At 44.4% G+C, this 15,453-nt stretch overlaps 1 protein-coding gene across 1 annotated transcript; it reads left to right on the forward strand.

Moving 5' to 3' along the window:
- Positions 1–6,552: 6,552 nt before the first annotated feature.
- On the forward strand, positions 6,553–11,297 carry PtA15_5A56 (uncharacterized protein; the record flags this gene model as incomplete). Its single annotated transcript, XM_053169345.1, has 10 exons — positions 6,553–6,623; positions 6,992–7,124; positions 7,277–7,374; positions 7,439–9,428; positions 9,508–9,636; positions 9,724–10,173; positions 10,258–10,611; positions 10,694–10,752; positions 10,794–10,941; positions 11,013–11,297. 10 exons carry the CDS (start codon positions 6,553–6,555, stop codon positions 11,295–11,297), a joined length of 3,717 nt encoding a protein of 1,238 aa, XP_053020041.1.
- Positions 11,298–15,453: the final 4,156 nt, after the last annotated feature.

The raw sequence follows: 15,453 nt of genomic DNA on the forward strand, positions 1-15,453 counted from the left end.
TCCCTTCACATTCAACAATGAAATCCCAAGCACCCAAGCTCCTCATGCAACTGACAAAACTGTGAACCCTTATTTACTTAACACTCATTCCACTCAAACTCAATAAAGTAAGATAGAGTATTTCAACGTTTTTTTTTTCAGTTGTTTCACTCCACTAGACCTTTACATATTGAGGAAAAAAGCATAGTTCAGAATCTCAATTGTTTACAACTACTTAAGAAATATCAAAGTCATAGATACAATGAAAAGCTTAAAAGTTCAACATCTTTTCTTCTGGATCTTGTCTTGAGGTTGTTCCTGCTGGGTTCTTTTCATTAGTGTTCTGGGCAAAAAAACTGACCCCCAGTTCAATAAGAGATGTCACATTGTTATTTTTACATGGCTGGGCAGCAGCAAACTGGCTAACAGATTTGTAAGTTATGCGCTTATGAGACATTGAATAATAAAAAGCAGAAGGGCAACGGCTTTTTGGCAGTCAAAATACAATGATCATTTCTTTTGCCATCAAAAATAGGCATTGCCTGCCACTTCCATTCCAGATTTGTAACAGGAAAGACAGGCAATTGCTGCACTGTGCTAGCTTGCCTAATTCATGTTGGGCAAGTAATAATGAGCCAGAGTAGTATGTACGATCATCATGTTTTCAGAGATATCAGCAGTAAAATTGGAATAAGAAGGTTTTTAGTTGTTAATTGGTTTGATCAGGTCTGGTATCTGTTACAAAACTGCAGTTGTTATTGAAGTATAAATTGAAATTTCTACGGAAAAAAACTAATGAATGAATAAATGATGAAATATAACAAAGTAGTAGCCAACAGAGCAGCCTTTCCTAGACTGCAAAACATGTAGTAAAAATGATCACCAAAGTAATGACGGAAATTTTTGTAATGGCCTTTTATGTTCTTTTTACAAGCGTTCACAAGTTTGAAGTTAATTTGGAGCAACATTCCAAGACGGGTAAATATAGAACTAGGGGTAGGCTTCAAAGTACAATGTTTATATTGGTTGGCTTTCCATATCATTTTAACAATACCATGCTGATAATCAAAATTGAGACCAAGTTTGTAATTGGGAAAGACAAATGGTCCAGCAGTAACATCATATTGAGAATTGGGAGGGGCTAAAGCACCGGTGGCAGAGAAAGTAGGAAGAAATAAGGCAAAGGCATATTCAGAGACATCTTTTTTGTCGGTATGAGGAGCATTGAAAAAACTGTTTGTTGTGAAAGTGATATGAGGAGAACAGTTGGAATCCTTGGGTGTTTCACCAAAAGAAAGGGAGTCAAAAGAAGGGAGGTTGTATTTTTTCATAAGCTCTTGATTTGATCCAAAAGGAATAGAGCCTAACTGTTTAAAATAGTGTCCAATAATCTTTCTGGCACGGGAGGACTGTTCAAAATGAGAATTATATGCTTTTGCTTTGGCAGGAGTGAATTTTTTGATTCATCTTCCAATGATCTGCATAAAGTCATAAGACTTCCGCCAGCCAATGGCCCACATGAGGCCACCCCAGAATTGTTTAGAGGAAGAAACGGAATTGATGAACTTTTTGGAGTGATGTAGAAAAGTGGAAAGGAAGTTCAAGTCGTCTATCTCTTCAAGGGTTAACTCATGCCAAGGCGTGAATTCAATTATAGCAATGAGGGAAGTTTTATCTAAGGGGTCCCATACCACGGTTTGGCCAAATCTCAAAAGGAAAAATGAGTCCCTAACAGTTTTGGCGGCTGCTGCAATCTCTGCATCAGTGGGTGGACGAGTCGGATCATTTTTATTGTCCAGTGGAATTGAAGGGTAAAGGTTCAGCAGCTTGAACTTGACACGCTGCCATCAAAACAAGTTGTGGAGTCGATCAGATGTATCAGGACCTATAGCTTTCTTCTGGAAAGAGGCATGCTCCTCAGCTTTCTTTTTCGACTTGTTCCGGTTCTTTGACATTTGTTTTGAAGCATTGTGGTTCCTGTGTGATATGCCGGTCACCAGTACAATTTTCAAGCACTGACATCCAACATACCACCCAGTAGCACAAGTTATCAAAAAGAATGAAAAAGAATCGGTCGAAGTTGAAGAAGAAGACAGGGAGGAGGTAATCAGCAAATTGTTGAAGTTAGTAGTGAAAAGAAAATCATACCGCTTATTGTGGGCCCTTGCCATTCTCAGGGGGTGATGGAGTTACAAGGAGCAAATATTAACTGCAAAGTTTTTCAATCAATAGCAATCAGAAGCGTGTCCAAAACAGCAGAAATCTTCATGGGGTTTCGCCGATCGTTTAATCAAAATTAGCTATCGATGGGCTGCAAATCCAGGCTGGAAGGCAGCTTTAATATATTGCAATAGGATCAGGTAGCTGTTCAAAAGTTACCTTCCATTGAAGGTGAGTTTAGCAGTATATTAGTATTTTTCAACTTACAGTTGCTTGCGGTTGATGCCTTGGTCGTTCCGAGGGGAGCTTGAAGGAGAGCGCGAAGCAGACCCTAGGAGACTGTTGCAAAAAGATGTTATCGGTGGATGCAATCAGATTAGCTATAGCTTTGGAGAAAGTGCTTTTTATTTGTTCGGAGGGTAACGAAACGAACTAGAATTATAACCTGGTTGGAAGTACAGTGGCAAACACCTAAAACAGCTAATCGCAACCCGCTAGAATGGATAATCGCGACCTGGTGATGAGTATAGAATATTGCAAAGTTAGAAAGCGATTAGAAAGAGGGCATGGAAAAAATAAAAGGTCTGCTACTTAATTAATGTTGTGCAGTGCAGTGAAGGTCTCTGGCTAGCTCGAGTATGACTGGTTGTGAATCGCGATGGCGCGCAAGCAAAGGGATTAGCAGGGGGAATTACCTGAAAAAGCAAGGAAAATTTAGCTGCAGAGAGCGAAGCGATTCGCAGGGGGAATACATAACCCGATAAAGCAGGGACAACTCAGCTGCAGGGGCATTCCCGAACTTAACACAAGCGTACCCTCCTCGGGGGAGCGTAGCGACCTCCGAAGGAGGGACTTGCCTCTAAAGTCGCATGTCTCGCCCTACAGGATTGAGACAAATGGCAGGGAGGACCCTACACTCCCCCATTTTCCCCAATATCTCCCTGTTTCCTCTTGATTCATCCCGCGCCCTTTGCACCATTGGAATGGCAAGCTTCTTAGCTTATTTTCCCCCACTTCAAACTCCCCCATATCCATCCCCCCTTGAAAGAAACGTCCTGTAAATGTTGTTACATGGTGGATTTCTGTACCCAATACCCCCCTTTGAGCCCGCGCGGGCTCAGGGAATTTCAAATTTTGAGCTCAAAAACTGCTGGATCACCTCTCCAGAACCACTTCACAGTAGGTGGAGTGGGCTAGTAATTATGTGTGTCAGCTAGGTAAAAAACTGTAAAATGGAAGCTGAGATTGCAGGCTACAAGTCTGTCTACTCAGATTTTTTTTTAAATAAAAACTACATTTTTAAAAACATTTTGAAAATAAAATATGTGTTTTTTTGCCAGAAATTCTTGAGTCTGTAGGGCCAATGGTGTGACTTTAGAGGTAAGCCTCTCCTTCGGAGACGCTCCACGCCTCCTCGGAGAGGCTTTGTTAAGCTCGGGGCATTCCTTGGTTTGTGGGTTGTTTTGTTCCATGTATAATCAACCCAGTAGGTATGTACATAGCCTGTTCCCGACACAGCAAATTACATAACACCAAATTAAAAAGCTGGATGAAAATTGGGAGCATTGATAGGCATTGATTCAACATAGCAACAGCTCTGCTCCACAGCGTGGGAAGCGTCGCAAAATTGAAGCTTTTTTTGGCCACACTTAGCTAGCTTCTAGCAGCAGGTGAGCCACTGAACTTTTTGCCAATTGATTTGAGGGGGAAAACTACCCGATTTTAGCACCCTGCAGTAAAAACCACTTTGTTGAGCAGCGGAAAACTGCTGTGCTGACTGCTGAATAGCGGCTTGATGGGTCGAGGCACCGCAGCGCTCTTTCTGTCTAGAAACACGGAGCAATTGTTATCTGATTTCACAACAAAATAGCGCAGAAGCTGGAAGCGCGTTGTATTGCTTGTACATAGCAGCTATTCTTGTTTTTCTGGGAATAGTGCTGAGTGCACCTTGCAACTGAAAATTACTGATGGGTGTTTCATCTATACATAGGCAACACATATTTAAATTCTAAGGAGTAGAGGCTAAATTGTATAGCAAGGTTGCCTGTGCAGCAATTGTTTCTGAGGGATTGTTGGTTGGATCTTCAAGCCAAGCGGAGTCGTAAAGATGTACAGCAGTTCTGAACAAAGAAAGTGTACTCCAAACATTCTGAGTGTCTATTTTGGGAAAGTCAAGTTCCATTTCAGTTATTAAAAGATCCATCATTTCACTGAACCACTGGGGGCAAGTTCGGAGCAGATCCTCCGCATCTGGATAAAATTCATTTTCAAGTTCCAGCACAGCAGAGAGTTTGACAGGTACTAGTCCATCCTCCGCATTGTATTCTTCAGGATTTTCGTAACACACATTTGCACTACATCCACCAGGGAGCATGCTTTTTTTGTTGATACGCCTCTTGTATGAATTGTAGTTATTGATCCATTTGTCCAGACTATCCTGCAAAATAGGTACCCATAGGTAAATGAAAAGGAGACTTGTGAAGAGCAGAGAAATTATTGGAATCAGTTTCAGAATAAATATAAAATCAAAGAAAAGATACAATACTAACTGATCAACAGGGTCTTGGGAGTCATATTTTCCACTTTCATCCGCTTCATATAATTAATTTATAAGTTCGCCATTGTAATGTCGCATCATCTGAGACCAGAAGCATTCTATTTTTTGGTTGTGTACACTTTTTGTATATTGGTGAGATTGATCAGGGTCTAGCTCTTCAAGATTTCCGAATTGGCGCATAAGATTACTTTGGTGTCCGGCGAGATGAATTGTCTCACTACCTCAATCAGTGGTGGTTAGTCGTGGGATACCCCCCTCTTTTTTGACCAATTGAAGAAAGTAATATCCAATGTGTCGAGGATTGTTGTTGGTAGTGTGGACAAAGAGTCCCAAGATCTTACGGCTCCAGGCATCAATAAAGCCATACAAAGTGATTCCAAACTTCTTCAATTTGTTGTGACCATCAGAAGACCATAAACCTTGAAGACACACCGCTTGAGAACCCTCTTGGATCTCCGTTCGACTCCTTCTGGATCCAATAATTGATTTAGGGAAGCAGCTTTTCCGCTGCAGAGTGCAACAATATTATTATTGTCAGATTATTCCGTGAGAAAAGTAATATTGACATGTAACACTTACTAATGAATGTTAATTTCATACCTAGTCTGAAGCAGTTGCTTCAGCTTCCAATAACCAGCATTACGTCCTTCTGGTGATTGGTGAATTTTCTTGATGCATTCTATCACAATATCCATTCCTTCGTTGTCGTCACTTCCTACATCCTCCTTCCGACGCCGAAGATCCATTTCTTTGATTTTTTGTTCCACAGTTTTTTGACCATGGACGTAACCGTGTCTTGTGCAGAGAAGATGATGAATTTGGGCATATGGTAGCCCTTGATGGAAGTATTGCCGAATCTCCTCTTCAAGCTGGTTTGTCTGTTGAAGTGCATGGTGGGTTAAACCCCATTTGGCTTTGCGTCGTGTTAAGGTTTGTTCATGAACGGATATAGAGTAAACATCTTTCAAATGGTTAATTATTTGATTGGTTGTTTTTCCTGAATGAATTAAATCCTTAACTATGGGTTTGAATTTGTCACCAAAATTAGCCATGGTTATGCTAGTCGCTTTCAAATTTTAAAAAGTAAGGGTTGATTCTATATGTAAATATTTCTTAAATGGTATTAGAATTAGGGTGTTCAAAGTTGACTTGCATAAAATCATAACACCATAAAATCATAAAATTCTAAGCTGAAAAAAATATGTTGCACCCAAGCACTCCAATTAGAGCAACATTTCTAGAATGGTACATATGAAATCATCACTTGAAAGTTTTATAATTTTATGATTTTATGCATTGAAAATTTTATGATTTCAACTTTGAACACTCTTAATAGCATATAAGCTCCGCTCAACAAATATTGCCCACTAACCAGTTGCAGTAGCTTCGCTAATCACTGCACATATGTAAGACATATTCCCCTGATGCTACCCAATGCGCCACCGGTATGCCTCTGTTACAGGGCTCCGCATCTGTCGCAGGGCTAGCCTCTGTTACAGGCATGTATGAGCCATGTGATTACCATAGAAACTTCTTTGGCTTCCCATGTGGAATCGGCACCCAGGTGGATTGATTTGGCCGGTATGACTGGGAAATCAATACAGATTCTGTCAAGTCTGGCCAGTTTGGCAGTGGAATCAATGTTTGACCGCTGGATTCCAGTTTCCGACGGCAGGACTCAAAAAATTACACCAAAAATCGAAATCCAGAAAATCGGAAGATGTTGGCCGACAAGTCGGTTCCATGCCTCCATACTATGTCGTGACCTTCTCATGATTTGTTTGAGTGTGTTTTGAAACCATCCAATCGTTTTCGTGATGTTGACTGATACAATCTAGCCCCGCTCAGCTTGCGACATGAAAAAGGATCCCAGTCAGTTGAATGAATCAAGAACTAGATCTGATCATGAATGCGAATGGGAATCTTTGTTGGTTATGTAGTGCGGATTTGAGTGATTGAGGAAGTTGAAAGGGGGATGGGAGCAGAGGGACAAAGGTGAATTTGTTTTATTTACTTGTCAGCTGATTTATGCAATTTGAGTTCAGGGATGCATACATCCAGGGACAAAACTCGGGAACTGGTGGTCAGGAAGGTCAGAAAGTGTGTTTTAAACCCGAGGAGCAGCTGAGAGGTCAAGAGAGACAGCCAGTGGGAAGCAGAGAGAAATACATCGGAGCCCACCATGGACGACCCGAGCGGTCAACAAGAACAACAACAACAACAACAACAACCCCAAGAACAACATCCTGAAAACCACGAAAAACTCAAACAAGAACAACAACAACAACAAATCAGTCGCATCATCCATCCTACACAATCACTCCCACCCCCACTCAGAACGATCAGAAGGAGCTTCGAACTACTCTCGGTCTCATACTTCCTCAACATCTTCGCACCAGCCCTGTCCATACAGAACTTTGCCATCTCAGTAAGCTCAATCACCACATAAACACAGTCCCAGTCAAACTGGTCGCGATAAAATCATAATCAGAGAACACCTTAACTTCACTCCTACGATTCTCTTCTCCAGCTTGCACGTAACGTTGATCTTGAAACGCACCCTTCTTGACCTCTCAACAGAAACTCGAAGCCGATTTAGATGGCAGTCAACCCGATTCATACCTCCCAATCTTGATTCCGAAACTTCTGGTATCTCTGACGGGCGATCGAACGACAAAGTAAGCCAGTCTATCCAATTCGAACGCGTCGGCTCCTAATTCATACATTTCACTTTGCCACTAGTCATTCCAATTGGGAATCAAGATTGCGCAGAGAATTCTTCAGACGGGAACCGCAAGCAAACCCTCTCGGAGCAGAACCTGCCAAGCCCAAACCGAAGATCTTCAAACGAGCCGTTGGCTATGTTTACATCGCAGAGGCCATCCCACTCTCAACCCTGCCCACCGTCGACGACCTGAACTCTCAATATGCTCAACTGACCAAAGCTAAGAGTGGTACCTCTCAGCAAGCTCCCGTCAGCAATCAAACTCCCATCGATCCGTCTCAGCCCCAGCATGTCTCAGAAAGCGAGCAAACTGCAAGCGTTCTCCCTGCCACAGAGATTGAGCAGACTGCAAGCGACCTCCCTGATACCCAACCCCTTAACGATACCCCTCAACTTTCAAATACGCAGAGCCCGGCGGTCGAATTACCTAATCCCAATCCAGTCGACGCAAAAAGCTCTGGTTTACTACCCTCAGACTCACATCCATCGGATAAACCTTCGCCTGAAGATCTCATTCATCACGCCGAAGAACCCAAGCCACTCAATGCACCTTCCAGTGAAAGCTCAAGCCCAGCACCTCAGAATCCAGCAGGGCCTAGTACGATACTCTGGTCAAGTCTTTCACCAACTATCAAGCTCAAGTCTCTTTTTAAGCTTTGCGAATGGCATTTCAGTACCTCAACCGACTTGGACCGATTCCGGCGCCTCGTTGATCACAAGGCTTATAATTCTAATATTGTGGGGTTGGATGAACATTCTGATTGGAGACAAGAACGCTGTGGGATTGATTCTAAAGGGAACCAGTACTGGCTCAGTGGCCAAGGGATCGAATGCCGCCTCTGGGTCCAACGTCGAGAGCCCCAGCCGCCACTTAAAGCAATCACTCTCCGGATCCCGGCACGTTCAAAGAAAAAAGAGAAGAACGCGCAAACTAAACAACCCAAACGCAAACACGTCTCTCAGGAGTCCCCCACTACCCCATCCACCCCTGCTACCAACCGAAGCCGCCGGTGCAGCAGCGGTGCTCTCCCCGATCCCAAGCGAGCAAGATTGACAGGCACAAGATCATCTCAAAGATTACGCGGTACTCAGGCGGAGTCCAGTAACAGATCGATATCGCCACGTCCACCAACGATGATTGTGATCAAGAAGACTGGCGCTCCTCAAAACTCAAAAGCGCCCAAACAAGGTGTAAACGGATCTAGGCGACGATCATCAAGAAGGAGCGCGAATGATGAGGTGTGGCAGGATGTACCTCCCGGTTGGCTAGATGAAGTAGTTGAACCTACTTCTAAACAGCCATCCACCGCCCTCTCCAGCGATTTATCGGAGATGAGCGACGATGATGACTATGTCGTCAACGCTCGCCAATCCAACCCAAAGAAGTCGAAGCCGATGGCTATGAAAGCGAAGTCAATGCCCGTCGCGACGGATAACGCCTCTGTGGATGAAAGCCTCTCGGAACTTTCTGATAGTCCAGATCCCTCGACAGTCCTCACCAGTGAGTCTGTGTCCGAGGCCCCTAGTATAGCTGCTGAGAGAGTGGATGAAATACCCGATGTAAACAAAACCGAGCAAAGAACCGACGATGTACCTAAATGCGACGATAAGGCTGTGAGACTACCCACAGCCGAACACTCGTGTCCAGGACAAGAGATGGAAGTTGAAACTGCGGAAGTAGTCACAATGTCTGTGAAGGATGATCCGGACCAGAAGCCTAGTGATATTCCCGTCAGCAATGTTCGACTATCTGAGCTGGACGACTGCAAAGCAAATAATGCTCAACTTGATCTACCCAAGCCTGCCCAATCAATCATTGACCCGATCCACGAACCCTCTGCTCAACCTGTCACCCCGGAACCAAATGCCCCAACTAAAGAGCTCATTCCGAAAGTTGAATGTGGATGTGATGTTGAAAAAGTACAACCGTGTTCGGATGATACGGACCCATTTTTTCCTGAGTTAAAGGGACATCCGCTTGATCCAGATTGGATCGAATGGGAAGTTGTGAGTCTCAGCCCCATGTCGTCATTCCAAAAGAAAGCGAGATAGCGTGCATTGACACCCTTTTCTTTCGACTATACAGGTTTGTGCGGATTTGAACGATTGGCAAAACTTTTATTTGCAGTTTGAAAATAGCGAAAGTCATTCGGAAAAACAGCTGGTCGAATTCATTAACAATGAAATTTTACCCGAAGTCATGGCTTCCCATAACGTAAGTCTTATCACAACACAAAAAAAAACTGCAAGGGGATTTATATCCAGATTTATTTTCCCAAATTTTCTTCTTAAATCATCTTAGGAGGAGGAAGCTAGAAAACAGAAAGAAGAGGCCATGGCGCAACGAAAGCGATCCAGCAGGCTAGCTACAAGAGAGGCTGTTCAAGCGACCTCAATGGAAATAGACACGATGACCAGAGAGACCCGCATGCATTCAGACCGATTAGAAGCCAAGCGATTAAAAGAACTCGAACAGCAAGAAGAGTCCAAAAAGCAAAAGGAAGAAGACCAGCGATTGGTCAGATTGAGAGAGCGAGAAAGAAACATAGCGATCCGAGAGGCTCAACAGGCGAGTGAACGAGAAGCCGAAGTCAAACGGGCGGAACGAGCCAGACTGAGGGCTGAGAGCAAACTTCTGGGCAAGGCTGTCAAAGTGGCGAAGGCCGGTGTTGAAAATTCAGTGCCATCTATCGATTCGACCGAGCAATGGGAACTAAATTGCGAGATCTGTGGCGTCAGTGGGAGGAACGTGGTGAGTCACTTCTGCTCGTCGACGTGAATCTATGTGATGGGAAAAGCAGCTATTCATCCGGTGGTATTTGTTCGATAAATTTAGGATGATGGTAGTGAGGTGATCAGTTGCGACAAATGCGAGATATGGCAACACGTAGTCTGTCATGATAGGGCTGATGAAATCATGAAGAAGCCTAAACAAGATTGGCCAACAGCCGATTTTATGTGTGCCAATTGCTCTGGAATTCCGATCCCCCGGGCGGTGAAGAAATTGAGGACACATATCAACGGCAGACCCAAACCTCCACCTCGGCAAAGAGCTAGCAAAGCGAAGGATGAGCTCAACCAGTCTGCGCCCGCTACTCCCGGCCCTTCTACTGCCAAGCCTAAAATTACTATCCTGATGAGCAATCCTAGCAGGCAAGGTGGATCGACGCTCAACGAGGTCTCGCCCGAGGTTTGTTTGTTTTCCTCGCCTCTCGTTGGTCTTATCCTTTGATCACTTACGTACTCTTTCTTCTGGTTCTTCTGCATTATAGATGAACCCTGCCAGTACCTCTGCGCCTAATCCGCCCCAGTTACAAAATGCACCGACCCAGTATCCACCTAGCCAGCTAACAAATTCGAATCTAAGTGGAGAGAACACATCGTGCAGGCCGAATGGAAACCTTGCGAACCAAGCCCCACCCGACCTCACAATGTCCAGGTCGACTTGTTTGTCATCATCTGTCCCGAGTTACAGACCAGCTGCAACAGCGAGAACGACGAATGTCCCAGACTTGACAAAGTATTATGACGACTTGGAGAAACTGTGCTGCATCCTCCGAACAAATACTAATTTGCACAGGACTTTGCCAGTCGAAGTTATGCATCGACTTAGGCGATACTTGTTGGACCAGCAAGAGCAACAGGAACGGCAAAGGCGACAGAGAGAGCAGCAACAACTTGGCCGCCTGCAGCCGACCACAAGCAGCATCACTCCGGCGGGCAGTAGTAGTCTTAACTCAAATCTTCATCCTAGCCTTAATGGTCAATCGACCCAACCGATCAATCTTCCTCCATCGTTCTCTCATGATCTCCAGCAGAACCCTCGCCCGCCTCATCTGCACTCGGCGCGTCTGGTTCATGATTCCCAAACGATAGATCCCCAACTCCAGCAACTCACAGCCAGACCTGAGCCTCTTCGTACCAACACGATTACCACCCCTGATGCGCCCACCACTACGCCGACGCCGACCCCCACCCCGACTACATCTGCGGCGGTTTCTCGCCATGATGCTGAGCCCTACGAGTCGGAGTATGGACATTTCTGACCCCGTCGTCGCCTCTATACCTCCAGCGCCGCACCCTCCTTCCTGAACCCCCCCTGCCAACACTTATCTCCCCTTTGTTTTTGTCTGCTACTTGTATGCTTTCTGGTTGTACTCTTCCTCTTTCGTCCCAGAGCTCCAGCCGTTCCCCCCGGCTCTTCTGGTTCCTTTTCTCTTCTCCTCCCCCCCCCCCCCCCCTTACTTGCCCTTTCTCTCCTCGTCTGGCACATTCTGGCTTCCTTATTTTGTCTTGATTTTTTGTTGTGCGTCCCCCTTCCCTTTGTTTGCTTGGTTTTTTTATGTGATGTGATGTGATGTGATGTGATACAACTTAAGATAGAGAAAGGTAAAACAAATCAAATCAATTGAAAGTACTTTCCTCCCCCTGCCCAATAAAAATGATAACCTGAGGTTTGGTGTTGGTTTGTGTAGTTTTATGTGTACAGAAAGGATAAAATCATTATATAGAGGACAAGGGCATAGCCCCCAAATTTGGGGTTACAGGGGGTGTGAAAGTCACAGGATGGGAAAGGCCCAAAGGGGAATGGGAGAGATCAAAGGAAATGATATAAAATTTTCAAACCTTTGATGATACAATTTCAGGGTGACTGTGCATTCACTCAGTCAAAGGAGAAACCAACTTTTAACTGAAAAATGGGTGGAAAAACAACATTTCAAGTGAAAACTGGGTGAAATAAGGGCAATTTATTTTGGGGGAAAAGATACAAAATTTGTTACTGAAAAAGTAAGGCCCCGTTTGGCTGCCGCATTATACGTCATAAATGTTCAAATTTATGATGTATAACACGGCAGCCAAACAGGGCCTAAATGTTTGGAAAAATGTTGAGGAGAGAGAGAATCAAAAACTCTGAAAATGTGAGAGGACTTCCTTTTAAACAATTTTTGAAGTTTCATATGACGGCTGGCCACTTTCAGGCTGTGGAATCACTACCTTTGTAGTTTGGCTTGACTTGCTTCTTGACAATGCAACATAGAGCTGACCATAACTAAACACAGGTTCATGAAGTATAATACCAACATTGCCAATTTTTTGACCTTGAGATTTATTGATTGTGAGGGAGAAAGCCAGATTGACAGGAAATTGTTTGCTTATGACCTTTAAAAGGCAATCCAGACTCATCTGGGCCAGATGTGAAAGGAATGTGAGGGATGGCCACCACATCATTAACTCTGTTATCTGAATATGAGTTGGGAAACCTGAGATGTTCAACCCATTGATGTACTCTTGAAAATATGGGTTTTGGGGATCATCCTCTACAGAGTCTATCGTGTGTAAGTTGAGGGCATCAGATCAGAAGGGGAATCATTAAATTATTTATCCTGAAAGGGTTAAAGAGGGAGCATCCACATGTATCTGTTTCATGACCCATCTGCACACCATTTTGATAAGCATCCGCAACACCATAGAATTGCTCTACGTGAAAGTCTTTTTGATTCAATATAATATACAGCAACCTTTCAGTTTCAATTTTGATATATTGATCCACACAGTATTGTTGAAAAATAAGGCCAGGCCTGTTGAGATCCTTATGCTTAGTGTATGCTTCTATCCAAGCTACACATTGTATTTAGTCTATGGTGCCTCAGATCCAAGGCGCTCTCCTCACTGAATCAGAACAAATTTATCTTTGTGTCCAGTCACTGCCACAAGACCCAGCGTCTGTGACTTTCAGTCCTCTCTTAGCCTGGTCCACCTCAACAAGGCCAATGTGATAGAGAGTAGTTTTCATGCAAAAAGCCAAACAATACACTGCAAAAAAAACTTGGTCAACTGCTTGCAGTTGACATGCAGGATACTCAAGCCAAGCTGCCATTGTAACTCCACCTGAATGCACAAGTGTCTTTGTTGGCACAGTCACTGTGCAAGGTGCACAGTGACTGTGCATTAAAGCTTGGGTTGAGTCAAACCTTGAGTAAGGCTGGTGTAACACCACAAGCTTCCTCAGAGTTACCACATGTCAACTGCTCACAGTTGACACAGTTTTTTTTGCAGTGATAGTTGAGTTCCATTTGAGAATGATGAATGCATGCATTGGCAATCCCCAATTCAGTCCATTTAAAATGATCAGGGATGTGAGATCTCTCTTCTAATTTATTGGCAGAAATGGGCTTTGGGTATGAGGTGGAGTGGCTCTACCATTTGCTGGTTGATTCTTGAAATGGCAACATATAATATTTACACCCTTGGAAGTGGGTGGTGTAGCCACCTTGGAATATAGTTGCAAATTCTTTTTGTGTGCCGTAACTGGCTCCCTGAAGCAAATTTTCCAAATTTTCTTTTTTTGGTGGGGATTTAAGGGCAAGCCATGCACAAGTGAATTGAGGCATGTTGAATCACCCTGAATTCCAACTTCCACTGCACATGGATCTTTCAGAAAAAAAATATGGATTGATTCAATTCAGAATGAGGATTAACAATTTTCAAGATACTCAAGGTGTGAATTCTGAATCCGTGAGTTGTTTTGTAGTGAATTAGATGCCAAGTTTATAAAAAAACTGTCTTTCCAGAAGGATCACATTTTTTCACATTTTTTCTGGTTTACTGCACCATTTTCTTCTCCCTAATTCAAGAAATATTTTTAAATAAAGAAAAAAATAACATGTCTGACTTACAATTGACATTGCTTCAAAGTTTGAGCCTGAACTACTGTTGATTAGTCTGGAATTTGGGAATTGCTGTCTTCCCAAGTTGTGTTAGTAATTTTTTCCTCTTCAGACTTCTGTCTATTGTAGAAGTAGAGTAATTTTTTGAATTGAATTTTTGACTTCTTTTGGTTTTGAAGCGGTTGACTTGAATTGGCGTGTGCCACACTAACGTACACCCGTACGTTTGTGTGACAACGGGGAGTCCTACACTGCGCGCCTCCTCGGAGAGGCTTATGTAATAAGCTCCTCAACTGGCCGGGTGGATCTCTTCAACCCACACTCCAATCGATGGCCGACCATTGGGTGGAGTACACACTCCGCTCAATGAACGGCAATCGAGCGGAGTATACATCCCACCCAATGACCGGGCATCAACTGGGGTTTGTACTCCGCTGATGATGACCGGCCATTGAGTCCTGTGCACACCACTCGATGACCGGCCATTGAGCGGCGTTCTGGGGTTTAATGCCGCTCAATGGCCATTGAGTGGAGTACATACCCCACTCAATGCCCGAGTGCTCCCCCCTCGATGACCTGTCTGTACAGGTCATCGAGAGGACATGTGACTCCCCTCAATGGCTGGCACAGACCGGTCATCGAGAGGAGATGTTACTCCCCTCAATGGCTGGCACGGACCGGTCATCGAGAGGAATTATTCCCCTCGATGACCTGTATTGACCGGTCATCAAGAGGTGTAAGTCCCCTCGATGACCGGCACAGACTGATGATCATCAAGGGGAGGTGTTACTCCTCTTGATGACCCGTATAGACCGGTCATCGAGAGGTGGAAGTGCCCTCGATGACCGGCACAGACTAGTCATCAAGGGAAGGTGTTACTCCTCTCGATGACCTGGACGGACATCGAGGGGAGAGAGGAGTAACACGTCCTCTTGATGACCGGTCTGTACCGGTCATCAAGAGGTGTGAGTACCCTCAATGACCGGCACAATCCAGTCATTGAGAGGTTTGAGTCCCCTCGATGACCGGCACAGACCATTCATCGAGAGGAGGTGTGTCGAATCTCCTCGATGCCGGTTTTTACCAGTCATCGGGGGGAATCACACCTCTCAATGACCTGTACAAACCTGTCATCGAGGTGTGACTCCCTTCAATGACCATCACGGGCCAGTCATCGAGAGGAGGTGTGAACCTCCTCAATCCAGGTCTGTACTGGTCATTGGGGGGAATCACTCCTCTCAATACCTGTACACACTGGTAATCGAGAGGTGTGAGTCCCCTCGATGAACGGCATGGACCAGTCATCAAGAGGAGATTCCACTCCAATTAACTTTTTTTTTCTTTTGCCCCTGTGGTGTACCGGT

The sequence above is a fragment of the Puccinia triticina genome, chromosome 5A (assembly GCF_026914185.1).
Source record: "Puccinia triticina chromosome 5A, complete sequence".
Classification (NCBI taxonomy): domain Eukaryota; kingdom Fungi; phylum Basidiomycota; class Pucciniomycetes; order Pucciniales; family Pucciniaceae; genus Puccinia; species Puccinia triticina.